The 26249-nt window shown below is 50.6% G+C and overlaps 14 protein-coding genes across 14 annotated transcripts; 10 read left to right on the forward strand and 4 right to left on the reverse strand.

The window, feature by feature from the left end:
- Nucleotides 1-581: 581 nt before the first annotated feature.
- On the forward strand, nucleotides 582-2693 carry N7443_002339 (putative acyl-CoA oxidase; the record flags this gene model as incomplete). Its single annotated transcript, XM_056882395.1, has 7 exons — nucleotides 582-726; nucleotides 764-1013; nucleotides 1102-1221; nucleotides 1282-1431; nucleotides 1512-2022; nucleotides 2066-2120; nucleotides 2152-2693. 7 exons carry the CDS (start codon nucleotides 582-584, stop codon nucleotides 2691-2693), a joined length of 1773 nt encoding a protein of 590 aa, XP_056744236.1.
- Nucleotides 2694-3012: 319 nt separating this feature from the next.
- N7443_002340 (uncharacterized protein) lies at nucleotides 3013-4158 on the forward strand (the record flags this gene model as incomplete). Its single annotated transcript, XM_056882396.1, has 1 exon — nucleotides 3013-4158. The coding sequence occupies one exon, from the start codon at nucleotides 3013-3015 to the stop codon at nucleotides 4156-4158; it is 1146 nt and encodes a 381-aa protein (XP_056744237.1).
- Nucleotides 4159-4466: 308 nt separating this feature from the next.
- On the forward strand, nucleotides 4467-5285 carry N7443_002341 (sulfotransferase family protein; the record flags this gene model as incomplete). The annotated part of the gene is made up of 1 exon (XM_056882397.1): nucleotides 4467-5285. One exon carries the CDS (start codon nucleotides 4467-4469, stop codon nucleotides 5283-5285), a length of 819 nt encoding a protein of 272 aa, XP_056744238.1.
- Nucleotides 5286-7320: 2035 nt separating this feature from the next.
- Nucleotides 7321-8512, forward strand: N7443_002342 (RHO alpha subunit C-terminal catalytic domain-containing protein; the record flags this gene model as incomplete). The annotated part of the gene is made up of 2 exons (XM_056882398.1): nucleotides 7321-8000; nucleotides 8059-8512. 2 exons carry the CDS (start codon nucleotides 7321-7323, stop codon nucleotides 8510-8512), a joined length of 1134 nt encoding a protein of 377 aa, XP_056744239.1.
- A 408-nt stretch (nucleotides 8513-8920) lies between these two features.
- On the forward strand, nucleotides 8921-9235 carry N7443_002343 (uncharacterized protein; the record flags this gene model as incomplete). Its single annotated transcript, XM_056882399.1, has 1 exon — nucleotides 8921-9235. One exon carries the CDS (start codon nucleotides 8921-8923, stop codon nucleotides 9233-9235), a length of 315 nt encoding a protein of 104 aa, XP_056744240.1.
- A 385-nt stretch (nucleotides 9236-9620) lies between these two features.
- Nucleotides 9621-10819, forward strand: N7443_002344 (amidohydrolase family protein; the record flags this gene model as incomplete). Its single annotated transcript, XM_056882400.1, has 2 exons — nucleotides 9621-10596; nucleotides 10659-10819. The coding sequence occupies 2 exons, from the start codon at nucleotides 9621-9623 to the stop codon at nucleotides 10817-10819; spliced, it is 1137 nt and encodes a 378-aa protein (XP_056744241.1).
- Nucleotides 10820-10993: 174 nt separating this feature from the next.
- N7443_002345 (uncharacterized protein) lies at nucleotides 10994-12526 on the reverse strand (the record flags this gene model as incomplete). Its single annotated transcript, XM_056882401.1, has 3 exons — nucleotides 10994-11958; nucleotides 12013-12357; nucleotides 12421-12526. 3 exons carry the CDS (start codon nucleotides 12524-12526, stop codon nucleotides 10994-10996), a joined length of 1416 nt encoding a protein of 471 aa, XP_056744242.1.
- A 547-nt stretch (nucleotides 12527-13073) lies between these two features.
- Nucleotides 13074-14327, forward strand: N7443_002346 (putative cell cycle control protein (Cwf23); the record flags this gene model as incomplete). Its single annotated transcript, XM_056882402.1, has 1 exon — nucleotides 13074-14327. One exon carries the CDS (start codon nucleotides 13074-13076, stop codon nucleotides 14325-14327), a length of 1254 nt encoding a protein of 417 aa, XP_056744243.1.
- A 296-nt stretch (nucleotides 14328-14623) lies between these two features.
- Nucleotides 14624-15919, reverse strand: N7443_002347 (YgfZ/GcvT domain-containing protein; the record flags this gene model as incomplete). The annotated part of the gene is made up of 1 exon (XM_056882403.1): nucleotides 14624-15919. One exon carries the CDS (start codon nucleotides 15917-15919, stop codon nucleotides 14624-14626), a length of 1296 nt encoding a protein of 431 aa, XP_056744244.1.
- Nucleotides 15920-16289: 370 nt separating this feature from the next.
- On the reverse strand, nucleotides 16290-18812 carry N7443_002348 (decapping enzyme complex catalytic subunit DCP2; the record flags this gene model as incomplete). Its single annotated transcript, XM_056882404.1, has 2 exons — nucleotides 16290-18730; nucleotides 18782-18812. 2 exons carry the CDS (start codon nucleotides 18810-18812, stop codon nucleotides 16290-16292), a joined length of 2472 nt encoding a protein of 823 aa, XP_056744245.1.
- Nucleotides 18813-19435: 623 nt separating this feature from the next.
- Nucleotides 19436-20353, forward strand: N7443_002349 (DUF4112 domain-containing protein; the record flags this gene model as incomplete). Its single annotated transcript, XM_056882405.1, has 3 exons — nucleotides 19436-19510; nucleotides 19572-19786; nucleotides 19843-20353. The coding sequence occupies 3 exons, from the start codon at nucleotides 19436-19438 to the stop codon at nucleotides 20351-20353; spliced, it is 801 nt and encodes a 266-aa protein (XP_056744246.1).
- Nucleotides 20354-20484: 131 nt separating this feature from the next.
- Nucleotides 20485-21656, reverse strand: N7443_002350 (uncharacterized protein; the record flags this gene model as incomplete). Its single annotated transcript, XM_056882406.1, has 2 exons — nucleotides 20485-21520; nucleotides 21571-21656. The coding sequence occupies 2 exons, from the start codon at nucleotides 21654-21656 to the stop codon at nucleotides 20485-20487; spliced, it is 1122 nt and encodes a 373-aa protein (XP_056744247.1).
- A 250-nt stretch (nucleotides 21657-21906) lies between these two features.
- N7443_002351 (uncharacterized protein) lies at nucleotides 21907-23860 on the forward strand (the record flags this gene model as incomplete). The annotated part of the gene is made up of 7 exons (XM_056882407.1): nucleotides 21907-21981; nucleotides 22063-22257; nucleotides 22314-22639; nucleotides 22706-22746; nucleotides 22795-22869; nucleotides 22924-23534; nucleotides 23591-23860. The coding sequence occupies 7 exons, from the start codon at nucleotides 21907-21909 to the stop codon at nucleotides 23858-23860; spliced, it is 1593 nt and encodes a 530-aa protein (XP_056744248.1).
- Nucleotides 23861-24599: 739 nt separating this feature from the next.
- N7443_002352 (uncharacterized protein) lies at nucleotides 24600-26207 on the forward strand (the record flags this gene model as incomplete). Its single annotated transcript, XM_056882408.1, has 1 exon — nucleotides 24600-26207. The coding sequence occupies one exon, from the start codon at nucleotides 24600-24602 to the stop codon at nucleotides 26205-26207; it is 1608 nt and encodes a 535-aa protein (XP_056744249.1).
- Between the last annotated feature and the right edge of the window lie 42 nt (nucleotides 26208-26249).

The raw sequence follows: 26249 nt of genomic DNA on the forward strand, positions 1-26249 counted from the left end.
GGCCCAATCGATTCATCAGATTTCCTAGACGATTACTAAAAATGGAAAGTTTCCGCTCTTTTTTCCTAATATAGGAACTGGTCCAATTTCACTTTAAATGGCACTAAGCGGAAAAACAGCGAACCATAGATTGCTCAGCCCCACCGCTTCAACTAGAGGATTGGACGCCACAAGGTGGACAGCTTTCGGATGTCGAAACTCCTTCTCTATCAAGCCATCAAGCCCCGCGAGACTAATCGCCCTTTTTTGGCTCTGAATAGCGGTCAAAGGATTGAATTTCCTCGGGTTCTCCGCCGTGGGACAAAATTGCTCGTCGACTCCATTCGTTCAATAGAGAATGGAGACTGTGTATGAAAGTGATTGTCCGTAAGTAGAAGTAGACAATTTACGACAGTCCGATTCGCACATTTCGATACGAACGCCACAAAGGTCTGCTTTATTCAAAATAACAATAGCCTGACATGCGGGTCTTCCTTGCACATATCAGCCTTTGAGAAATTTTTGGAGGCTATATATTTCCGGGGACCCGTGCAGTGGCCTGCTACCTTTTATGTTTAAATTCATTTACAGGCTTCTCCGCAATGGACCTGACTCCTGCTGATAACACTTTTCAGAAGTTGCTACAGCAGCTACAACAGTCGAATGTCGACTTGGACAATCTAGCACGTTCGGACCTCTTCAAACCAGCCCCAAGGTCTTTCAGTCTCGAAAGATCTACAAGGCTGAGTTACCAGAGAGCTAAGGCTGTTGCCAATGCATACAGTAAATATTACAATCTCCCTCCGCAACTATATCTGGGTACTGAACTTAACAGGCTTGACCCTCAAGGATATTCTTTACCTCACACCCAAATTCTGGAAGTTGCACAGAGAGCCCATAGTGGCGCTTGATGGCGCTGCCTTCACTCTTCTCAGCATTCAGACCAATCTTTTCGTCGGAACGCTGGGCTCTTTTGCTTTGAAGCGCCCAGAGCTCCAATCAATCATTCAATCTGCTTTGGATTTCGATATATCGTGGGTGTATCTTTTCGTTCGTTCTAAAAATACCCGATTTTGGATATGAGCTTTCCAAAGCTGTTAGCTAACAGCTGGTTGGATGAAGTGCACAGTTTATGTTAACTGAAGTTGGTCATGGATTGGATGCACGAAATTTACAGACAACTGCAACAATTTTGCCCAATGGTGACATCGACCTTCATACCCCTTCCCCGAATGATGCAAAGTAAATTGAGACTTGTCGGCCCTTGCTTTTGTTAGTTCGAATGAACTGATATCCAAACAGAGTGATGCCACCAACAACCCCGAGGTGTAGCCTTCCAGTCGTTGCTATTGTGATGGCTCGTCTCGTCAGCGAAGGCCAGGACTTTGGCATCAGACCAATTCTAGTCCAACTCGGAAATGGCAAAGAGATGTGCAAGGGCGTTGTATCCAAGTGAGAATCCTAATGTTCTCTAGTGTATCGCCGCATTACGATGGCTAACCCACAAATCAATGGAGAGCTTTGCCAAACAGGGCCGGTGCTCACCCCGTGGACCATGCCGTGACACACTTTTCTCACGTTCATCTCCCCAGATCTGCCCTGCTTGGTAGCATGGAGAAGCAGGACAAGCGTGATCATTTCTTGTCTTTGATTCATCGTGTTGCAGTGGGAACTTTGTTCCTCTCAGCCTGCGTCATCCCATCACTGAAACTTGTTACCTTCAACGCTGCGGCTTTTAGTCAAAACAGAGTTGTCAGCAATGCCGATGGTAGCCCGGTGGCAGTAATTGAGTTCAGGACTCAGCATCTACCCATTCTTCATTCTGTCGCTCAATACAGTGTGCTAGATGCATTTCTGGTATCTGCGGCCATAATTTTCCGAGATCATACTCTAGATCCCAGAGTGCGCCACGGTATAGCCACCGCCTTCAAAGCGGCAGCACTTGGCCATTTCAGTAAAAGTGTTCTGGCTATGAACGAGCGTTGTGGGTGGCAGGGACAATTTGAGCATAATCAAGTGCTTCAGCTAGAGGCAAGATCTCAGGTTTCGTTTCTTTTATTATACATTGGCTAATTTTCCCGTGCAGCTGGAAATGCGCGGCGTCTCAACGGCCGAAGGCGATATCAGGGTTCTTGCCATCCGTACGCACTTCGATTTAAAATATATTGGAAGATCAAAACATTGACAAGAAATTCTTAGGACTCGTATCTGAGCTGCTGATTGATCGGTATCAAATGCCGCCGCCAAAATACCCCAACAGTCCTATCGCACGTCACGAGGCCTCCGTGTTCGCTGAAGCGCGAAGAACTCTTCAACTGCAAGCCAAGGGGGCTCACCGAAGTCAACAGTTCAATCGCAATATCCTACCACTTGCTCTTCCGCTGGTTGAAGCTGTCGGTCACAGAATGGCCTACGAGGCTGCTATGGATGCCAATATCGACCCGAGGTTGCTGGCCCTTTACGAGAGTGGAGTTTTCAAGGAAGACTCGGCGTGGTATGTCGAAATAGGTGGACTCAGTAGAGAAATTCAACGCGAAATGGAAGCTCAAGCAGCGGATGACTTGCTTCCCGACCTGAAAGATCTCTTGTTGGCTTCTGGTGTCGAGCCATACAGCAATGCCCCAATGGCTTCGAAGGCTGCATGGGATACTTTCATTTCAAGGTTGGAAATGTTCTCGGGGGATGCACCTTCTGACCTTCTGTCTAAGCTATGATGTCCAGAAAATGCACATTTTCTAGGTCGTATCGCTGAAAAGCTCCTGGATCATAAACGAGAGAGAGACTGAATTGACCCCCCCTCCCCCCCCCCCCCAACCGGAGTTAAAGGATCTTATCTCCACCCATGGCTGAACACACTCTATATTTGCATTATACCGACTCAAAGTTCAGGTTCATTTTCGGAGTTAATTTCGGACATGAATTAGAATATCTGAGCATCGAATTATCACATTCAGTATTTAAGCAACACTGAGGAATGCCTTCTGAGCCTTTTGTAGTATTCCAAAATAACAACATTTTATCACCTTCCGCGTCATGGCTACACAAATAACTCCTGGGCTTCCTCAGACATACCGGGCACTCCTTCTCAAATCTAGGAGAGACCCTTATGATATTGAAGTGGTGACCAAGCCTATGCCGCAAGCCGGACCAGGCAGTGTTGTTATCCGCATCCTCGGGGCGAATGTCTTAACGTACAGCGACCAAATCTACACCGGTAGTCGACCTTACCCTTACCCGACACCGTTTACACCAGGCTGTTCTGCTATTGGTCGTGTTTCCAGCGTTGGCCCAGACGCAACGACACTTCAGCCAAGCCAGCTGGTCTTCTTCGACCTTTTCATTCGTGGCCGGGACAATCCAGATTCACTGATTCTCTCCGGCGTTTTCGATGGCCTAAATGCTGCAAGTAAGAAGCTGATGGCCGGCGAATGGCGCAACAGTACATATGCCGAGTACGCCAAGGTTCCGTTGGAGAACTGCTTCCCATTGAATGAAAGTTTGTTGCTGGGAAGTCCGGCCGATGGAGGTCTAGGTTATAGAGAGACAGATTTGCTCTACCTGAGCAAACTAGCGGTGGTATTTGGAGGGCTCAGGGATGTTGATGTTAGAGCCGGTGAGACAGTCGTGATAGTGCCAGCGACGGGGGCGTTTGGTGGTGCAGCTGTGCTTGCAGCCCTGGCAATGGGCGCACAGGTCATCGCAATGGGGCGAAATCAGGAAGCCTTGGAAAAGGTGAAAGCGCTTGATCGAAATGGCAGAATCCGAACAGTTCACAATAGCGGTGATGTCGAGGTAGACATTCAAGAGTTGACCAAATACGGTCCGTTGGACGTTTTCTTCGACATATCCCCGGAAAATGCATCAAATAGCACGCATTTCAAGAGTTGCATTCGTTCCCTGCGTCGTGGCGGCCGATTCAGTATGATGGGAGCTCCCAAAGAGGTGTCTCTGCCGGTCTATGTCATGATGCACAATGATATTACTTTCAAGGGGAAATGGATGTATACCCCCGATGACGTCCGCTTTGTGATAAAGCTGGCTGAGAGGGGCTTTGTCAAGCTCGGGGAGGCCGGGGACATTCAAACGGTGGGCAAGTTTGCTTTGGAAGAGTTTGCCGATGCGTTTGCTGCGGGCGCGAAGATGAGTGGTCCTTGGCTGCAAACCGTGATTGTCCCTTGAGCAGTATCATTTGAACCTCGGAAATTTCGTTTATTGCTCCTCCTTGTGCCGGCCAATGCTCATATATCTCAGAAAGTTTAAATACGTTGAATGAAGTTCCAAATCCATGATATATCGCGGTAAAAGAAAGTGTGGAGAAAGGGATCGCTGGAAGGAGCGCGCCATCAAACCCAATTAGGTAGCAAAAGTAGAGCCCCACTGAAATGCGCAAGCCCCTCAAAAACAACAGAACGACCAGCTTATAAGGTTAAGGAGCATGCTCTCTAGAATGTCGTACTTTTGAGAAATAGATAGTCTCATCCCACAAAATGTCCTTCAAGCCGTTCGCAGAAGGACCAGATCGTCCCAAGCGGGTCATATCCCTCGGGTTCTACCGTACGGGCTCCCATTCACTCAAACACGCCCTCACCATTCTTGGCTACCAAGATGTTTTCCACTCCTCCGCCATGGCAGAAGATGCCGACAAATGGGTAGGACTTGGCGCTGCAGCAGATGCCAACATTCCATGTCTGCCGACATATACAGGGCGCACGTGGACAAGAAAGGACTGGAATGCCTATTTGGGCCCCTGTGAAGCCCTGACAGACATCGCGCCTTTTGCGTACCCTTTACTTCGCGAATTTCCAGAGGCCAAAATTATTCTTGTACATCGAGACTTCGAGTCGTGGGCACGAAGCTTCGAGCAAACACTCATTCTTCCTTCTTCTCAAGGTTTCTTGGCTTGGTTGAGCGGCAATATTATGGAACCATTCATTGGAATTCAAATTAGCAAATCCGCCTGGAAGATGTACATGGCTCTTTTGGGCGTGTGCAGCATGGAGAAAACTCATAATCGCGAAATCTTGCGTGCTGCATATCAGCGTCACTATGATCAAGTCCGAAGCATGGTGCCTCCAGATCGTCTTTTGGAAATCAATCTCAATGATCTGGGATGGGGACCCCTGTGCAACTTCCTTGGCAAGGATATTCCAGATGTTCCATTCCCGCGCTTAAATGAATCGCGTGTTTTCAAGAATGAACTGCGGAGATTGCATTGGATAAGCCTCCGCGCCGGGGCTTTAAAGGCACTAGCACCCATTTGTGGGGTATCATGCGTGCTGTTAGCATGCAGACTTCTATGGTATTAGCATATGCTCTTCCTATTTCCCAACCACATTTGCGGTTCAATTCATTCTGAGTATTAAACTCATCAGTCGATGGTCCAGATCAAATTTGTATTCATCAAATGAACTAGTCTTCTCATAATCGGTTATTCTGCTCTTTGGCCCGTTGCCAAGCGGTCTTTTAAACCAATTTTTGCAATTAGAAACCCCCATGGAAGACAAGATAGTGGAAGTGAGGCCGCTTGGTTGAACGGGGAAGGAGCGAGGTAGCATATTCATAGCGGTTTCAATTAAAATACGTCCTTCGAATTCTGAGTCTTTCTTCGATTGCCTTCTCGTTCCTGCTTTGCGGCTGCTTCGGAACTTCCGCCGTCATCATTTATACAGGTGGCTTAAGACCCGGATCTTAGAAATAAAGCTACGGAGCAAAGAAATACATAGTCACTTATTTTGTTTTTGACTGGCGAGTGCGCATCCTACGCAGGAATATGTACCCGGTGAATCTAGAAAATCTCGGCGATGATAGCGATGTTTAGGCCAACTTATTTCATCTCGATGAGAGTAGAAGTACCGTGAACCGCGAGCCGTAAGCCGAGAGCCGTGTGCCTTACTTGCGCCATGGACGGTTGGTACAGCCGATAGCCCCGTGTCCTTCATAGTAACCTGCTTGTTTGTTCCGCGATGGGACTTTTGGCGCTTCCATTTCCCTGGCGTAGCCCCCTCCTTCAAGTATCAGACTAGCACCGATCGAGTAAAATAATCCATACAGCTAGCTGATGATATGTCGGTCATAAGCTTTATGCCTGACTAGTTTCAGTTTCAGGGAAAGATGAGGCAAAGAGACACTTCTTCCACGACAGTATTCTGGCGCAAACACATTTCGTAAGCGCTGCCCAATGTTGTTACATTCGTGGAAGATTGGAGAGTATGGCGCTGGGTTTTCATCCCGTTGATGGTCCTAGCTCGTCAGCTTTAGGCATGTGATTTTCAGCATATTAGGCCTGAGGGTTACACTACTGCCTGATTGGCTTGCATCAAGCTATCAAATATGTTTGTTTGCCTCAGGTGGCTCTTTCAACTAGACCGCCCCTTTTGAAACCGGTGGCTGGGCCCGTCAAAGGATTCCTACTTTTGCCGTGGTAGTTGACCCGTCGGTTTTCGCGGGACAGCTATCTAATTAGGTCTTGATTTTCAGATTCGGGATTCGTGCTGCGTGAACAAACCAGGATCTATACTTAACGCCCTGTTGAAGTTAATGCCTCAGCCTCTCATCTGTTCCATTATAACAACGCTCTGAGGTATCGGCCGACCGATCCAGGAAACTATCCTGTCAATGTGTAGCTCTAGGACTTTTCTGAAGCTCTACGCTGTTCATTGTCCTCGCCAACGATTATTACCCGGGCTTTTTCCGATATGAGTCTTATTTAGTCCTTGCCATTGGGTGTATACCTTATCATCCATGATGCTTATCAAAAGCGTCATCCGGTTCATTGCCCGAACATCCGGTTGAGTTTCAGCAAATATGTGACCTACGATACATGATTTCATTCATGGTAAACCTAAAAGCCGGGGGTGGGACGGTTTTAACCCGAACCGGGTGCAGATCAATCTTGGGATTCTAGATGCATAACGAACTCTTGGGGAGTCGATGATGCCGGTAGGTCAGGAGCTGATAGCTGCCCGTCTTGCCACGAGCAAGTTTGGGCAGGACTTGACTGCGCTTTAGGGCAGGGGGTGGTCTATTACCTTTAAGCCATTCGGGCCGGTTGTGCATCTACCGGTCAGGTGATCGGTCCCCAGATATCATCGCCCGTTGAAATTGGCCACCTGATTGCGATGATATCTAAAAATGTCATCGATATCGGGTGTGAAAGGAGAACTACCGGACAGTGGATCGGATGGGGCGTTTGAAGCCCCGTGCCGCTGGTCGTCGCAATGGCTATTAAAAAGCGCCGATGTCTTCGAGTTCAAGTAGATAGCAACTCCAAAGGAATCGGTCTCCAGACTATCAAGCCTTCTATCATTACGAAGACCTTATCTTTGGATCATTAGATTCACAATGTCATTTTTAAAGAATTTCTTCGGCACCTCTGCCACTGCCGCCACCGCCGTGGAGGCGAAGGACGAATTGAAGCCTGTTCGCGCCTTGCCCGCCTCGTGGTATACCTCCCAGAGCATGTACGAGCTTGAACAACGATCAATTTTCTCTCGCAAGTGGCTTCTCACAACACACAAGCACCGCATTGCCAACCCTGGCGACTGGGTTCAATATGACGCTGCTGGGTACGAGTTCGTTGTCATGAAGGATCAGGAAGGAAAGATCACCGGTTTCCACAATGACGACTTCTACCCCATTCATATCCACCTTGACCATAACGGCTTCGTGTGGGTCAATTTGGACACCAGTGAAACTCCCGAGGTTGCCTGGAAGGACGACTTTGAGGGCGTTGATGAGCAGCCCCGGTTCAGTCACTACAACTTCGAGGAGTACAACTTCGATCACACCTGGGACATGGAGGGCGAGTTCAACTGGAAGATTCTGGCCGACAACTATAACGAATGCTATCACTGCCAAGTTGCTCACCCCGATATTCCCACAATCGCCGATCTGAACTCCTACTACGTGAAGACCAAGGCTGGTCACATTCAACATTACGGTGCCCCACGACAGGACCAGATCGATAAGGGTTTCCGGATTGCCACCACTTACTTCTGGCCTAACGCCTCTTTCAATATCTCGTATGTTAATCCTGCAACCAACCTACCGAGATCAAAAGCATTGCTAACCTCCTTTCAGCCCTCACTTCTTCTTCATGCAGCGATTCACTCCCCTTGGACCCAAGAAGTGTGTGATGCGCTATGAGGTCTACCGCCACAAGGGCTCCAGTGACGCGGACTTCAACATCATCAGCGACATGTACAAGCGAATCATGTCCGAGGACAAGTACCTTTGCATTCTCTCCCAGAAGAACCTCAATGCCGGTGTCTTCGTCAACGGTCAGCTTCACCCCGAAATGGAGAGGGGCCCTCTCCACTTCCAAAAGACCGTGCGCGAGGTCGTCATGGAACATCACAAGAAGGAGGAAGATTCCGGTCATGAGATTTGGCCTGCTCGAGAACGCATTCCCCGGAACACTGCCGTTGGTCAAGACACCATCGCTTTCCGCACAGGCATGGACGTCTATAGTGCAGAGAAGAACGATTTGACGGAGAGTCTGACAAGCAACTTTGCGCCAACAATTGCTGTCTAACAGCATGGTGAAAGATGGTAAAGAAAGAACGCCGTCTGTGATATATAGCTGCTCTTGCATTCCTTTTCAGCGTTGCGCTTGATTCATTAGAACTTAGCTCCATTTAGCATAATTTGGCCACGACAGAATGAACACGTCTCATATTTTACTCTTCTCAAGATTGCCTATGAAGAAGAATCAAGTATAGTTCTGAGTGGCAAAGGCTGGATTTTTGCGTAGATATCCTACTATAGTATCAACATTCCAAGGTTCTCTCTGGTCCTTGATTCTATCGGGGACTTGATCGACGTTGCCCCACATCGAGACGCGGACCTCGGCATAATTAATAATCTGTTCATCACACCGAAGTCCTGGACCAGCCCCTCTTCTTCCTTTTCAAATTCCCAGATACTCATCTCTACCGTCGCCATGGTTTATCACGCTGCTGTTATGTACCCCAACGAGGCCGATATCCGCTTCGACCGCGACTATTACATGAAAACCCACATGCCCCTTGTCGACAGCATCTGGAAGAAGCACGGATTGACCAGCTGGCACGTCGTCGAATACACCAAGTCCCTCGACGGCTCTCCCTCCAAGTACTTGATTGCTGGCAAGCTCCTTTGGGAGAGCGAGGAGGCACTGCAGAATGCGCTGAAGGATCCCGAGGCCGCCAAGGTCTTTGCCGATATTCCCAACTTCACCAACGTACAGCCCATCACTATGGCGGGTGTTGGTCTTTAGATTTGAATTTTAAGGGCCCAATTTGTATGTATAGATGCCTGCCTGATGCCTTCCATCCTAAATGCGGGGTACTGATGGTTGTGATTAGATACGTCCGGATACGGCAGATGGATAAACAAATCGATAGCGCACTGCGCACTGTGATTTAATGAATCTCAATGACTAAGACCCATTATTAATCTACGTTGGATAGATAGCTTTGATACTAGATACCAGATACCAGCAGTACTAGCAGCTATCTTTGATAAGAGACTATTATTCGAGTCGGGTACCTGGAGATCCCCGCATCTGCACGTCTTATCCCCTAGCTTTGTAACCTGGACCCTTGTAGCTTTCCTTCTTCTCTTCTCTTTTTTTCTTTTCACCTTTCATCCACCCGGTTACCATGTCGCGTCCTCTCGTTGTTGATATCCACACCCATGTGTACCCTCCTGCGTACATGGCGATGCTTCGCGCTCGCAAGGAGGTACCGTATGTCCATGATCCCGCCAACAGCGCAACACCTCGTCTAATCATCCTATCGTCCGACGACGACCCTTCCATTCCAATTGATGAGCGGGGTCGTCCCGTGGACTCTTCATACTATGATATCAATGTCAAGCTTTCATTCATGAAGCAGCACGGTATCGATTGCAGCGTAATCTCCCTCGCCAACCCATGGCTAGACTTCTTGGCTCCCGACGAGGCTCAAGAATGGGCGAAGCGGATCAACGATGATTTAGAATCTACTTGTTTACAAGTGAATAGTGACACCTCTTCCTCGCAAAAGAAGCTCTTCGCTTTTGGCACATTGCCATTAAGCGCTCCCAATCCCGAGGTGATCACCAACGAGATCAAACGGCTCAAAACCCTTTCCCAGATCCGCGGCGTGATCATGGGTACCTCTGGGTTAGGCAATGGCCTTGATGATCCTCTTTTGGATCCAGTTTGGGCTGCGCTCGAAGAAACCCAGCAGATGATGTTTCTGCACCCGCATTACGGTCTGCCTGACGAGGCCTTTGGGGGAACTGAGACGACAAATCGCTACGGCCATGTTCTTCCTTTGGCGCTGGGCTTTCCACTCGAGACGACCATCGCTGTGACCCGAATGCTGCTTTCTGGTGTCTTCGACCGCTTTCCCAAGCTAAACATCCTGCTGGCTCATTCTGGTGGGACTCTCCCATTCTTGGCAGGCCGGATCGAGAGTTGCATTATGCATGAACGGCATTTCATAGCGAATGGTGGCTCTACACCTGGTCCCGTCCGAAGTGTCTGGGATGTTCTGCAAACCAATGTCTACCTTGATGCGGTGGTATATGGCACTGCTGGACTAAAGGCGGCTGTCGCAGCAGCTGGGGGGAGTACAGATCGTCTCATGTTTGGTAATATCAAGACTGCCTTTCAAGCTCTGGAGATGTATTCAACTAAGCTAATACATTGATAGGAACTGATCATCCCTTCTTCCCGCCGCTTAATGAAGAGGATGAGAAGTGGGCCAGCGTCACTACAAACTACAAGGCCATTCAGGATTCATTTGGTGATGATAAGGGTTCAGTGGCTGCAGTCCTCGGTGGAAATGCCGCCCGTGTTCTTAACCTAAACTAGGAATTGCTGCCAAAGTCCTGCTGGCTCCAGGGCTCCCTTTGCCTAGAGATATTATATCACATGCGCTCATTTCACATATAGCCGTAACCCAATATCAAAATTCCAGGCCCTCAAGCTCCAGCAAATACACCTCCCATAGGTATAATTAGGAAGTGATAATTGATATAAGCTTCTTCAGCGAGAACGAACAGTTGAGTTTAACAAGTCCCACCCAACCAGTCTCCATAGCTCCTGTGTGAACCACTCTGGAAACTCTGCCTCCTCCACATGGTGGGCATCGCGGCTCTGGGGAGGCGGAGTGGTAGGGCGCACCAAGCCGTCTTGGAACAAAGGGTCCTCAGTGCCGAACACCGTTTGCAGCAAAGTCTTCTGCAGGCGATTCTTCATCTGCCGGACAAAGCGAGACTGCATGGGCGATTCAGGAGAATTCAGAGAAGATTCTGAGCCCAGAACATTGTCCAAAAATATCATGAGGTATTTCGCTTCAAGTTGGATGTCTTGAGGAGTTACATCCTCCCGGTTCATTGCGGTCAATCCATCTGGTAGTCTGAGTTTTGGGCAAAAATTGGTCGCCAAATGCAGATTTCTGAATACACATAGAGCAAGCATCTTTCCCACACGGTCGAGTGTTATGAAAAGGAACCCTTCCATAACCTCCTGGTCTTCTTGACGGCTGAGATCAAGTGAAAGTATCATCTCAGAGAGAAGGTTGGTCAGGTTCCCGTATGCCTCAGCTTTGAGGGGCGCGACTTGGTCCTGACCGTGTGTTGTTTGTTCACGCATAGCGGTGCAGCGCTGGGTCAGAGCTGTCATGGTGGATTCGAATAGGCACACAAGATAGTAGGTGACTTGGCCATGACTTCCGTTTTTTGCACCAGCGATGCTTTTGAGGGATCTGTGCACCAGATGGAAGGATACCTCCACGCCTCGAGTGACGGCAAGCAGATTAAGGCCTTTCTCTTTCTGAATCTGGGTCTGGCCCATTTGCTTCGTTGCCTGAATTTCCCGTTGAATGGCACTCAAGAGTTCGTACTCGGCTGCCTTGCACAGAATCACTGCATCGATGGCGAGAGAACTGGCGCCGCGTCTTCTCTGCAGAGCACGCTGGAGCGCGTACATTGGCCTCATGAGTGAAGGCGCTGAAACTTGATTACTCATTGCACCTTCCTCGGCATATCAACAGTCTCACTTACATTCAACCTCATTTCCCGTGTCCTCTGCTTTGTCCTTCATAGGTCGTCGAGATCTTTTCTTCCTTAATTCCGAGCTCTCCGTGATGTTGCTCGTACTGCCAGCCTTGCGCTTCGTCGAGGTTCCGTTTTTTCTCTCGCTCTCTGGAAACTCTTTCTTCACTTTGGCAAGTAGGCTCTCGTTGCGTTGCTCTAACTCGTAAATGATGTTCAGTAGCTTAGTTTGCTCCGCTTGAGACTCTTCGTACGCCTTCTGCCAAAAGGAGACACTGTCAAAGAACTTCCCATCTGCAACGACTTCTGACTCCTTTTTTCTTTTGAGGAAATGGCGAAACTTCAGAAGGTACTCTGGGTTGACGGTCAGAATGGCCAGTTGGGCAGTGGAACATGAGCTCGAGCATTAATGCTTACCCTTGACGCCTTCGGTTACAGGCTTTTGCTTGACAATTGCCAAAGCAAAAGCCAATTGCGGCCTGCTTGGCTGGTTGACTGCCACCTTTCTTTTTGCCGATGACATCTGGGTGAAGGGCAGGAGTGGCTGGGTGAATGGTTCGGGGAGTTGTCCTGACGTACATCTGCCTGGGATCCTGAGGCCTACCCTGCAATTACAGTTGCTCTTATGAAACAATGTCAAGTATTGAAAGTTGGAATAACAGGCAATGACTCAACCCGTCTGAATTATTGCGATCTTCAGTCTTTGTAATTTCCCCCATTACATGAATTCATATAAACTCGTCTGTTTACATATTTGGAAGGGCAACCATCATCCGGTGGCACTTCACCACAGAAAGCGCCCTCCCTCTCCTATGGCAGTGTTTCTGACCGACAATAACGTCAAATGAGGAGACATCCTCGAGCCAGAAACGGGAAGAAGCAAGTTTCAACTAAAATGACCAATTGAAGCTCCAGGAGATGACAGGCACCGAGTGTAGGGCTACGCTCGGGGGCGGTGGGGCCGCAACTCCAGGACTTTCTCCGACTCACGTCTTCCCTGAGCCTCCATCCTCCAAATCCAGTGAAACTCTATCGTCTCGGCCAAGCGCAAAATTTGCGCCCCCCTCAAGATGTCCGACGACCTCAAGGCGCACGCCGCCTCCAGCCAAGACTTTTACGCCCTATTAGACCTCTCTCCAGCCGCCAGCGAGTCCGAAATCCGGCGCGCCTACCGACGAACCGCATTAAAATATCACCCCGATAAAATCTCCAACCCAACCCAATCAGATTTCGAAAAGTTCCACCTCCTCCAAATCGCCAACGATGTCCTCTCCGACCCGTCGGTGCGGCAGCTCTACAACAATGCGCGCGAGGCGCGCATGCGCAAGCAGCGCGAGCGGGACATGATGGATGCCGCGGAGCGGAAGATGCGCGAGGATCTAGAAGCTGGTGAGCGGGCTGCTGCTGCTTCGAAGGGTGGGCCGCAGGGTGTCAAGAGGCCGTGGTCGAGTGCTGCGGATGATGCGGCGGAGATAGAGCTGCAGCAAAAAATCGAGCAGATCCAGGAAGATGTGCGTCGCCGACGTGTGGCGATGCAGGAGAAGAGGCAGCGAGAGGTGGAGGAGGAGAATCAACCGGCACAGAAGATGGAGGAGGAGGAACAGTCGGCAGAGCAGCCTGCGCAGCGGATTGGTCGGTCTCAAGAGGGCAGTGTTTCGGAGGAAGATCGATCGGTCAAGGTGCGCTGGGTTCGTGAAGGCCAGGGGCTTGACGTTGATGCAGATTGGCTGAAATCGCTGCTTGCGCCATTTGGGAAGGTCGAGAACACCGTGATGCTTAAAGATAAACGAGTGCGTGTTGAGGGGAAGAAGGGCAAGGTCACTCTCGGCACTGGTCTTGCTGTCTTCGCCTCTATCGTTCATGCCCATGCCGCGGTGCTGGACAGCAGGCAAAAGATCCGCCAGGCCGATAGTGACTGGGCTCTCGTCGAGTCTGTTGCATGGGCATTTGGTAGCGGGCCCGATCTGAAGTCAAGTGCCAATAACGATAAAACGACGGTGTCCGAAGAGCCATCATCTACAAACAAGCCGGGTCCGGCACCATTCAGTACTCCGTCTTTCACATTCTCCGGGTCGAAAAAGGCCCCGAAGGATGGCAAAGCTCCTATATTCGGCTCCTTCGCCTCTGCGGCTGCTTCCATGAACGCTCCCAAGGCATCGTCTTTCAAACCGTCCCCCGGCAGTGCGCCTAGCTTTGAGGAGGAGACGCTTATGCGTTTGAGAGCTGTACAGCGTGAGAAGGAAGAGCGCAAGGCCCTTGAAGAGCAACTCGCGATGGAAGATGCAGAGGCCGATGCTGCAGAGGCCAAAGCTAATGGCTCTTGAAACACAACCCGAGCTTCATTGTTAACATTTGATATATTAAAGATACCCCAGCCCATTGGGCATTGCTTAGCATGAATAGAAGGACCTTGGACTTGCTCCATGCACATATATACTATCATTAAACAAATTTATAAACAAGTATTTGACACTAGGTTTATTGAGCCTGGAATTATCAACCCGATAGTGTCTGAAGAACAGAAACTTGGAATGGTAGGTGAATAGAGATACATCTTTTATTTACAATGAAGCCGTTTCGTATGGTACAACTGGGTATGACGGCAAAGTACCGACAAAGTCTACTCTCGTCGCTGCGCCTCTTCTTCTTCCTCCAACTGCTCAACAAACCCGCGCGCCCGCACGCCATCCGTGGCCTGCGGGGCGGGTTTACGAGCTCCGCCAGTGGCGATGAAATCTCTCGTCCAAGGCGGAATGAAAGCCTGCAACTTCACTTCCGCTGGCTGTTCGCCCTCCGTCGTCCACGAGACTTTGAATTCGGTTTCGGGCGTGAATTGAGTACCTTCGCCTGTAAGCGCAATGTCCGTCATCATTTCCAAGCGACACTGCGCCAGGCCAATGTTCCCAATACCGTTGAGAAACTTGCCGGCACTACGGCCGCGACGACCCCCAGCCTTGTTGATATTTGATCCGCTCAGCGGCAAAGGCAGCTTGGTTGAAGGGTCGTATACGGGGTGACTCTCAGAAGATGGTGCCTCGGTGTAGAGCTGCACAGGCAAGATGCGCTTCCGGATTACGCCAGTATGGTGCGTGCGGATTGTCAGCTCTTGGCCGACATAGCAGCCCTTGCGGAAATCGATGCCCCGCGCCATGTCCATGTTGCACTCCATTGGCAGCGCAGTTTCACGGATAATCTCTGTTTGACCCTCTGCCACACCGTGGAGGAATCGGCGCACCGTGTATGAATCCAATTCCACCTCCGACCCGGCCACTTGGGATTCATCGGGTAGATGATTGCGCAGGTCCTCCGCGCCGGGTGTAATAATTCGAGATCCGAAGCCCGGGGCTCGGGAATCAACGCACCCAACAATATCCGACGACGTGGAAAACGGTGACGCTGTATCGGTTTCTAGGTTGTATGCGGCCCAACGGGGCTCGGTGTGGTTCTTCCATGAGGACCAGATGGTGCGCTCGCCATCTTCGAGGGCGCGGAGCTTCAACTTCGCGCGCAGTTTGTGCTTCTTGAGATGTTTCAATAAGGTCGGCACCTCATTCTTGTCCACCTCCACCAACCATTCCCGCTCGAGGTCGTTTCCTTCGAGGGGCGGGAGCGGGTAGATAAAGGCGTCGTTCAATACGCGACCCTGGGAATTGAGGAATGCCGTGTATGTGCCGGTTCGCCGAATGCTTTTGCTAGGGTCGTTTGCGACTAGCATGTTCTGGGTAATGAGGCCTTGGAGGAAAGTTGCGCTATCCGTGCCGGTTATGGAGATGAGACCGCGGTTCGTGAGGCGGGCGTACCCGGTTTGTGGCGGTGCCGGTGCATTTTGGTGCCGTTCAGACGGAGCTCCTGTTGTAGAAAAGTGCTTCCCGCGTGCGAGGCAGCGACTGCAGACTGAAAGGCGTGGGCGCATCATGGTTGAGGACGGTCGGAGGAACGACCAATCTGAGTTGGTGTATTTCTTTTCGCTGGCGATGACGTTGGGCGGTGCTCGCTGGCAGAATTTGAGCTAGTCATCGATGCCTGAGGCGTGAGAGGGGCTAAACTACGGAGATACTGGGTTTTCGATTCATAGATTCGAACGAATATCATATGCTCAAGGATGTTCAGTGGATCAATGATTGGTTCCAATTATGCTCTAGAATAACACGCTAACCTTTCAGTTGACAGAATTGAAATCAGGCTGAAAGGCATGATGGCTAAATGTTCAGTTGCTGCCTTTGGCAACTCCTTGCAGGTACCCAAGCAAAAATTCCTTATTGCTAGGCGAGGCAATGTGGTGTGTACTAGGGGGGATTCATATCGCCCTCAATAGCAGCAGGTGTACCATGGCGAGAAAGGGAGCCTCCACTGCTAGGCAAGTGGAAGGATGAGAGAGGGCTGACCACACCGGAAACAGTAGAAGGGTGCTGGTTCGCGGATCGAGAATCAAGCTGAACGGGCATTATAGGGGATGGCGAGGCAGCCTTGCCAAACAGAGCGAGGAGCGCACCCTTTTGCGTCGCGTTTTGGCTGGGGCGACGATCAAAGTTGGACTGAGGTGCCAGATCTGACGTGTTCGTCTGCAAGCCAGCCAGGCTGGGTTTGCGGCCCGCACTTTCCATCTTAGATGAATTCATCAGGAACTCCTCGTAGTCGACTTTCTCAGAGCGTCGGAGGATCTGTGGTTGGAAAGGCTTGACGGGCTCGGGGGCTTCAGTTCGAGGAGTTTGAGCTTGAGGCTGAGACGGCGTCTGAGGTACATGCGGTCGATTCATTGAAGTAGATGTCTCTCGCTTTGCTGACTGTGGCCTTGGCAGAATAGTAATAGGCGACGATAGCTGCTGTGACTCGGAGGGCTCCCGCCGACCTGAATGATTCTTTCTGTTTGACCCATTTGGTCCCTTTTTAGGTGACTGTCTTGGCCTTGTGTTGGGATGTTGCATCCCCATAGGTCTAGGAACCGTGTCTGAAGTCTGAGCTGGCCCACCTGTAGTTACAAAGGCGGCGTTTCCACGCTGCATACTAGGTTCATGGTGTGGCGAGGGACGTTGAAGAATTTGCTTCTCAGTTGGCGGGGCAGGCGGCACAGGGTTTCCTCCCAACTCTACCGGCATGACACGCATGCCTTTGAATAAATCTAGAAGACCTTCTTGGTGCTGGGATGTCTTGCGAGCCAGAGGTTGGCCCTGCCCTGGGACACTCAGTGGTGCAGCTTGGGGGCTCTTCGCGGCTCCAAATGCATTGCCTTTGAAGACGTCAAGAAGCGCCTGAGACTGGCTCGTGAGCTTTGGCGGTGGCAATTTGCTCGCCGGCGGCACTCTAGCCCCGAGAACCTGAGAGGGCTCTGTCGAACGAGAGAACTGAGGATCTCCCGTCGCTTGAAATGGAGCAACTTGCCTCGGCGGCGCAAAATTTGAAGATGGCGATTGGGGGTGGTGGTTGTAGAAGTGAGACCCAGGTGTTTGAGTGAATTGAGGAACACTAGATCCAGAAAGCTCGTGCTGAGCCGTAGAATGGAAACTCTGGCCGGGAATATGCTGGGCAGGGTCAATGACAGGCCGTCCATTCGAATGCGATTGCCCTTGTGCCATTGTGTGCTGCATGAAGCTCGAAGTAGCCATTTGTGGTTGTTGCTGAGGAAATCCAGGGAAAAAATTCGGCGCAAAAGGAGCTGGTTGCGCAACAGGCGGCAAGCTGGGGTTTGTGGTATTGGAGAAAGCCATGGCCTGGTTTTGGGGCTGTAGGACCGTGTCCTGCGAGCCACCTCTAAGTAAGCCAAGTAGTGCATCAGACTTGGACTTTTCGACAGCCGGTGATTGTACGGGCTGTGGGGCTTGCATGCCAGACATGCCACCGATATTCAACAACTGCTTCAGGTGGGAGGAAGCATCTCGGGTCGAGGTCACTTCAGGGAGATCACTTGTGGTAGCTGTATACATAGCCGGGGTACTACCAGCTTGCTCTCCGTTTTCATCCACCGAAGCATAGCCCGCCTGGGCCTTAAAGGCCATCTTCTTCTGTTGTGAAATCCACTTCTTCAGAGGGGTCAAGAAAGGGGCAACCATGTAGAATCTGTTGGCATTTGCCGCCAGTCCCTCGTCGTGCTGTTTGTTCTTCTTGAACGTAGGAAGTTCTGAGAGCTTGTACCAATCGATTTTGCTAATTTCCTTGCGGGTACGAGGTTCAAAATAGGTGTCCTTGGGCACACCTGGGAAGACGTAGAGTCGCATGTGCTGCTCTCGCATCGCAATCTCGATGTACTTGACCCTTTCATCATCCGGGACTAAGCCTGCCTGGCGAACATCGAAGCCGGTTTCCTCGTAGACCTCGCGGATCGCACAATCCAGATCGGGCTCGCCTTTGTTGATCTTGCCGCGGGGAAAGCTCCAGTTGGCACCTTTCTTCCACCCTTTAACCAGGACAACTTCGTCCATCTCTTTGTTCAACATGATGGCGCCGCGAACAGGAACTCGGGTTTTATAAGCCAAAAATTCGGCAAATGCAGCATTATGGTGATATTCGGACCAATTCGACATGAGAGGGCAATGCCGGAAGATTTTCATGGCGAAGGACTTGAGCGTTAGAGAGGGCAAGGCGGGGTCGAGCGGGCGAATGAAGTCCTCGTAGAACCATTGTGCCTCCTCTACTTGGAAACAAATGCGTTCCACTGATTCAAGCTCTTCGCGAGGTAGATTAATGATGAAACGGACGCATAAATCATCCAGCCCTGTTGCGGCCCAACGACCTCAGGTCAGTAATGAAATATCACCAGTCGCCCTCGCTCATAAACACTCACAGTCTTCTAGTTGCATCTTTGATTCTGTCATGTTGGGCAACGAAGCTTAGCATCTCAGCACGGACTGCCGGAATCAGGTGCTTGCTGAAGTCGCGGACGCGACAGGACTCCGAGCTGGAGCGGAAGCGGATTAGAGAAAGGTGTAGTGGCGTAGGGGGATAGTGGGTTCAAATGATAGGCACAGGAGTAATATGTTGGGGATAATAACCAGGGAGAGGAAGAAGGAGAGAGAAGGCACCTGATCGGGGAGCTCTGAGAGGACCGCTTGCACCAAGTTGCCCAAGACGAACTGACGATCGGCTGAGTCAGGTGTGGCGCATGGCTGGTTGGGTGTGGTGGTGCACAGCCACGATCTGCGGGCGCTTTCCAGGATTTTGGGCGCGCAAATAAAGCCGGCGCCATATATATGACGTGGGACCCTCACTTTGTTTCGCATATCTACCCCTGATCCCCCATTCTTTCTTTGCCTTCGTCGAGTGAGCGATTCATGAAACGTTTAACGCCACATTCTAACCAGGGTGTATTTGCTACGGTTCTATTTTCGTCCCCTTGCACCAGTGCCCAGGGTATATCTTCCAGCCCTACCTAGGGAGACCTCCTACTCCTTTCACAACCCGAGACTTCATCCGGTCACTACAGCTCGCTACGTTCAGAATGTCGCAAGCACTCGTGTCCTTGGTCGGCAAGCGCATGCTGGCTGAAAATGTCAAGAACAAGTTTGGAACCGAGGTTAGTGGTCTAAAAACACTTTGGACATTGACCTATAGCTAACCAAGAGATTGCGACATAGGACCCCTACTTCGAAGAAGTACCTGCGTCACGCCTCGGCCGTGCCTTTGGCAAGAAAACCACTAAGCGCCGCAAGGCCATTCCCCCGGGAATATCAGAGCAGGATGCCAAAATCCTCACTCGAGTTAAGCGCCGAGCCTACCAACTAGACTACGCCCTCTTCAACTTGTGCGGTATCCGCTTCGGTTGGGGCAGTGTGATCGGCATCATCCCATTGTGAGTACAGCTCTCGCATTATTCGCTGATTCTCAAGCTAACGGGCCCCACTTTAGTATCGGTGACGCAGGCGACGCAGCACTTGCCATGATGGTCGTGAGAAACTGTCAAGAGATCGAAGGTGGCCTCCCTTCATCCTTGCGCATGATGATGATCATAAATGTTATTATCGACTTTTTCATCGGTCTGGTTCCTTTCATCGGTGACCTTGCAGATGCAGTTTTTAAATGCAACACCAGAAACGCGATCCTTCTCGAGAAGCATCTCCGTGAAAAGGGTGCGAAGAAGGTCAAGAAACAACACAGGCAGCCGTCAACACATGGTCGTGTGGAGGAGATCCAAGAGGACACGGTCGATCATAGCCTTCCGGACGAGTGGGACAAGCAGGAAAGCGGTGTCGTGAACAGTTCGCCTCCCGAATATCGGGAGCATAGAGCATCAGGCGGTCGACGGGGAGAGGGTCCTGAGCCTCGGCAGACCCAACAACAGCCTCGACCCAACCGTGGTTTTTCCAAGTGGTTCGGCGGTGCCGGTCGTCCAGAGGGGGACCTGGAGCAAGGCAGATGAGATATGGGGACGAGTTATGATTTCAGATACCCCATTCGCTTTGTCGCCAACGATGATGTGATGCGCATTTAATGTTCCTGTTTCTTTAGATCCGAATTCATCGGTCACTTTTTTTTTTCATAGCTTTTTAATTAGGATTTGATTTCAGGACGAGACCTCGAGCAACCGTAGCAGAATTGAGAGCCTTGGCTCTCACCAAATTGACTGGCAACCGTAATTCCAGTATTTCCCTTGACATTGCCCACAAGGCTTCCACACAATGCGCAGGAGGCAGGATCGTCAGATCCAGCAGCCTGAAGCTTGTTTGCAGTTCTCGATACGTTCGCCATGACACCGGGGTATTTCGCGCCCTGAGTCTCCACGTAGCGCATCATCAGCTCATCAATGGACAGGTTCTTCGTGAGAATATTGTCTGGGATTGGTTGGTCGGGAATGACAATATTAGAGAGCTCCGGGCAGACACTCTTGTATTGCTGAAGTTCAGGCTTGTTGATATCACGGAGCGGGAACTCAAATTGCACGCCCCATGGGGACATGCCATCGGAGACCTGCCATGTGAGCGACGCTCCGCGGCCCTTTGCAGCACCCGCGAGTGTCTTAGCTGAAAGGCGCGTGTCCGAGTCACCCCAAAGAATAGTCTCGCAGGCATCCTGCTTGGCGAACGCGACTACCAGTCTGGTTAACAGGACGTTGTCCAGGTCGTCCTTGGACGTCGCCGATGAGACACTGCCTCGGAAAGCAGCCAGGCGAGCCTCATCTGATTGAGAGCTATCATCGGCGAATTGTGGCCCCGCGTATTCAAGTATGAGTTCCTTCATTTCTGGGACGTATTCGAAGACGCTGTAGAACGGCAGTCGAGTGAATATGTGCGTCGGGAATGTTTTTTGGAGTCCCTCAAAGTTCGAGTCGAATGAAGAGTTGCTTGGTGAGATAGTTGAAGGCTCGATCACAAGAACATGAAGCTGGTAGGCTACTCGGCTATGTGGGTTGGAACGTTGGCGCTCGAGTTGCCAGTCTAGGATATGCAAAAGGACCGAGGAAGAGACACCAAGGGACAAGGGCAGGAGTAGCTTCGATGGCAAATATTCCTTTTGAATCTTGGGCGGCGCTTTATGACCATCCATGCGTCGGAGAATCTTGAATTGAATAAACAGTTTGAAACAGTGACTGGAGGGGTATTAGCAGAAGCAAATGTGACTAGATTTGAGCGTGCATACCTGCAAAGTGATCTCTTTCGAGTTGTTAGAATAGCTTCGGCATCTTTGCAGTCCATACAAGGACGAGTCAACTCTTTAGCCGGCATTTTTGCGGTGAATATTGAAGTGTTGGTTGCCGATCAAGTACAAAAGGAAAAAAAGTGGCGGCAAGGACGGCTTAGATAATGATCCACGCGCGGCTTCCCCGGTTCTCGAGGCCACGCATTGAGCTACGACGGTTCCGGAGCTTCGACGGTTCTCTTCATTTGCACCTTTCTATCGCCCTTAGATGCGGCATACCTTTTGTTCAATTGTCTTTGAAGAAACTGGAGCCTCTCCTGCTTCTGCGCCGACGCGATGAAGAGCTGGCTCCGGACGCTAGGCCTCACGGCCCTGCTAGCCGGCTATGTGCTTGCTAACGAAGTTGAACTAGTAAGATTCCATTGCCTTTGCGATGCGGAAGCTTTGCATTTTCATGTCCGTTGCAAATTACTGACGTTATTTATGTTATAGAAATCCGATGAAGCGCACCGTCAACGATGTTCAGGGATGTACAGCCGCAAGGCTTGGGGAGGAAGTGTCGACCCCTTTATCCTGGTCAAGTTTACCAAGTCGAACGTACCAGAGGGCGACCCTCTCGCCAGCTTGGTTATCTTTGAATGGAATGATGAGAATTTGATTGGCGAATACCGGAACGATGGCGATGAGGTATGTCCCTCGAGTCGCAGCCTTCAGCATTATCGCGACTAACTCAGGAACATCAGGTCAAGGAAACTATCTGCGATGCAACCAATGTTGATGCAAAGCTTTGCACGGAAGATAAGATTGGCTCCTTCCTCCTAACGAAGAACGCGACCGATGTCTCCAAGAACGCCATCCTCTCCGCCGCTGTCCACCTCAACGACCCGACTGCCATCAAGTACTCCGTTCGGAAGACCGGTTTCTACTGTGTTAGTACCTACGCATACTCTGGTGAAGATTATGGCGCAGTGGTGACTTTCCGCAACTCGTACGGCGAGCTTCCCGCTGCCCAGATTGCGAAGCTGCCGTTCTACGGGGGTCTGACCATCGTTTACGCTGTCATTGGATGGTATGTACTACTTCAACGCAAGCATTGATCTAATTGTCTGAAAGAAAACCGCTCACATTGACACAGTTTCTGGGCATTCCTTTACTTCCAAAACCGCTTTGATATTCGTAAGGCAGCAACTTTATGTTACTCGGCCGAATGCTAACAATCAGTAGTGCCTGTCCAAAACTACATCACCGCCATTGTTGTTTTCCTGGTGATCGAGCAGTTAATGACATGGGGATTCTATGGTACGCCCGCGCATACCTCCTTCTCCTTGTTTCACTCAACCTAACCTTTTACAGATTACCAAAATCGTCATGGGTTGAATGGCATGGGCAAGGCATTAATGGTCATCGTCGCAATTCTCAATGCAGGCCGCAATGCTTTCTCCTTCTTCCTTCTGCTCATCGTGTGCATGGGCTATGGTGTTGTCAAGCCCTCCCTGGGCCGGACGATGGTCTATGTCCGCATTCTGGCCATTGCGCATTTCATTTTTGCAGTCGTCTACTCTATTGCCAGTCTGTCGATCACTCCGGACAGCGCCGGTCCCCTAGTGCTCTTAATTGTTCTCCCTCTGGCTGGAACCCTCACGGCCTTCTACGTGTGGACCTTGAACTCGCTCAATGCTACCATGAAGGACCTGATTGATCGCAAGCAGAAGACCAAGGCGCTCATGTACAAGAAACTCTGGTGGTGCATTCTTGGTAGCATTATCGTCATCTTCGGCTTCTTCTTTATTAACTCCTTCGCCTTCGCTGGGCGCAGTGACGCTAGCTTTGTGCCTGAGCACTGGAAGGCGCGATGGTTCGTTCTTGACGGCTGGCTGAACTTGGTTTACATGTTCGACATTGTCTTTGTGGCTTACCTGTGGCGACCGACCGCGAACAACCGACGCTTCGCCATGAGTGATGAGGTAAGAGACGCCATCCATGGAATTATTGCGGGACAAGTTGCTAACAACACCTATAGCTTGCTCAAGATGATGATGGCTTCGAGATCCGCTCCTTCGGCAGTGGTCTGGATGAGGAAGATCCTCTAGAGGCTCCCCCGGAGTACCCTGGTAGCTCGAACCGTCGCGATCTGTCGCCCGTTCCTCCTAAGCCCGTGAACTCAGGACAGCGGGATCGCCCATCTCTGGATGAGGAGACTATTTTCGCCGTAGGTGAGGACGGGGACAAGTGGTCCGATGACGACGAATCTCCTCGCAACTCTAGCGAGAGACAAAGACTTACCCACTGAAGCCTCATCAAAGGCCATGTTCGGAACACATGATCCTGTTTATATAGTCAAGTGATTCATCCCAATAGTGGAGAATCGAGCTATTACTGTGGATCTTATATGGACCTCGTGTCTGTTCAAAGCTCACCTCGAGGATTACAAGCATGTCATGGCGTTGGTTTTTTGTTCTTGTCTAAGTGATTTGGCATTCTGGCTTGTATCTTGACCCCAATTTATCTTCTGAATTGCTTGCCGCGCAAAGATTGCGATTTATCCTACCTACATCTGCAAATCACAATGAATTTTATACCAAAATACTTATTTGCTTAGACTGTAGGCCCTCCATGGGCATTTATTCCCCTGCAACTAGACAAAATCGGGGCCGGCCGAGCCCCACAGAAGCTGCTCGAGCGCAGACTTGACTCACAGAGCCTCGTCCTCTCATCTATTCTACTGCTCTCACAACAGCTTCCTATGTCTATAAATTAGATGCTATCGACTCTACATTTCACCTCACGCGCAATTTTTCTTTCAAGTTTCGCCATTTGGAATACCCTAAGCCGACAAGCCTGGAAGAATATATCTTAACGGCAGGCGCCGCTGGATACAGGAACCAACCCAAACACAAAGAAAGCAAGCAATCCCACAAATTGAGCGAGCCAGCTCGCCTTGGCGTGCAGTCGCCAGTTATACCGACCACGAAGGACTTTCAGGACTTTTAAAAGCTCCTCCATCGCCCCTCTCAACTTGCCATACCACAATGGCACACGACCCCGCAAGTGCATCCCACCATGATGCGGAGCCCATAGCCCCAGACCCAAGCGCGCAAGTCTCAGCAGACCTCCTCCAGCAATGCAGCTCCCTCCTCGCAGAGCTCGACGAGCTCCACTCGCTTCTCAAGGGCATGCTGCGCAATCCGCAGCTAGTGGAGGTGCGACAGTTTCGGTCCAACGTGAACGCGGAATTGAAGATGCTGCAGAAGCTGGAGCAGCGCATGCAGAACAATGCACTTGGAGGAGAACAGGCGGATCCGGAACTCGAGAAGCGATTGTTGCATGCGATGCGGTCGTCCAATTTGCCCTTTTATCAGGCTGTTTGGGACATTGCTAAGATGTCGTGCTCGGGCTTGGTGGCACTTGGGAAACGATTCTATTGGGATGGGGATGCCAAGGTACTTGAGACAGAAAAGGCGTCTCGGAAGAGGAAGGGGAAGGGGAAGGATGATGGTGGAGAGAAGCAGCCGAACAAGGACAAGCGCAAGAGTGTGTTTGTGGATATTGTTGCGGGTGATGGGGAAGAATGGGTGAAAGTGTCTACGATCTCGAAGAGCAGGCTGTTGTTTGATATGGCCAAGAAGGGATGGGAGCGAGATAGTGGGGATGAGTACTCCGATGAAGGTGAAGGGCCGGAAAAACGGACTATACTAAAAAACTTTGATGGCTCCGATGATGAGGACGATGATGACGATGAGCTTGAGCTTATCAAGTTGGCTAGGGATTTGAAGAAGGCGGCTGATGCTACGCGGATCCGGTATAGACATCCTCGACTACGAGTTACTCTACCCAAGATCATGGAAGGAGATAGTCTTGAAATTGATGATATCATCAAGGAGATGCGCAGCTATGGTATCAAGGTAGAGTGCCAGAACAGCCTGGTCGATGTGGGTGCCACAAATCTGGCGCACCTGCTGCCCCAGCATTTCAAGAACTTCACTTCCACCCTGAATGTTGATTGCACTCTGCTCCTCGCCATGGTCTCTGATCTATCACACATCAAGAATATGGCCCCATCGCCGAGTTTTCATAGAGCTATCGTTCGCCAGATAGAGGTCGAAAAGGAGAAACCTCTGCTTCCCACCGAGCTCTGGCCTGCTATGGGAGATCACGAGCTAGTGAGCACCGAAGAGGCTTCCACACGCATGCGCGAGATAGTCGACACCATTGGGACGGAGACGGAGCAAACTCGAATGAGGATCATGATGGGCCATGCCCCATACGACCAAATGGATCGCGGGTCTCTCATCCAAAAATTCGCGGAAATGTCCAATTATGAAGTTCCAAAGAGTTGGAATCTCCCGTTGAAGGTAGTCGAGGCACAATCGGTGATCGACACCGGGAAAGCAGAAGGGAAACTCCCGTCTGTGGCAGACAAAGTCGCGGAAGGCTTGTCGGATATCAATCACAGCGTCTTCATGTATGGGTGGGTCACTGGGATGACAACCATATCCAGCAATCGAACTATTGACAAACAAATTGAGGCGACGATTGAGAATAATCGCCAAGGCGAAGACGACAGTGAAGGTCCCTTTGTCTGGATTTGCGACACAGCGCGAAGCTTGGTGGGCAAAGACAAGGGCCGCAAAGAGTGAATATGCCAGGCTTGCCAATGCATAAAGCTAGATGTTTCGTGT

This window comes from Penicillium atrosanguineum (genome assembly GCF_028827265.1).
Source record: "Penicillium atrosanguineum strain IBT 20685 chromosome Unknown utg000002l_segment0_segment0, whole genome shotgun sequence".
Classification (NCBI taxonomy): domain Eukaryota; kingdom Fungi; phylum Ascomycota; class Eurotiomycetes; order Eurotiales; family Aspergillaceae; genus Penicillium; species Penicillium atrosanguineum.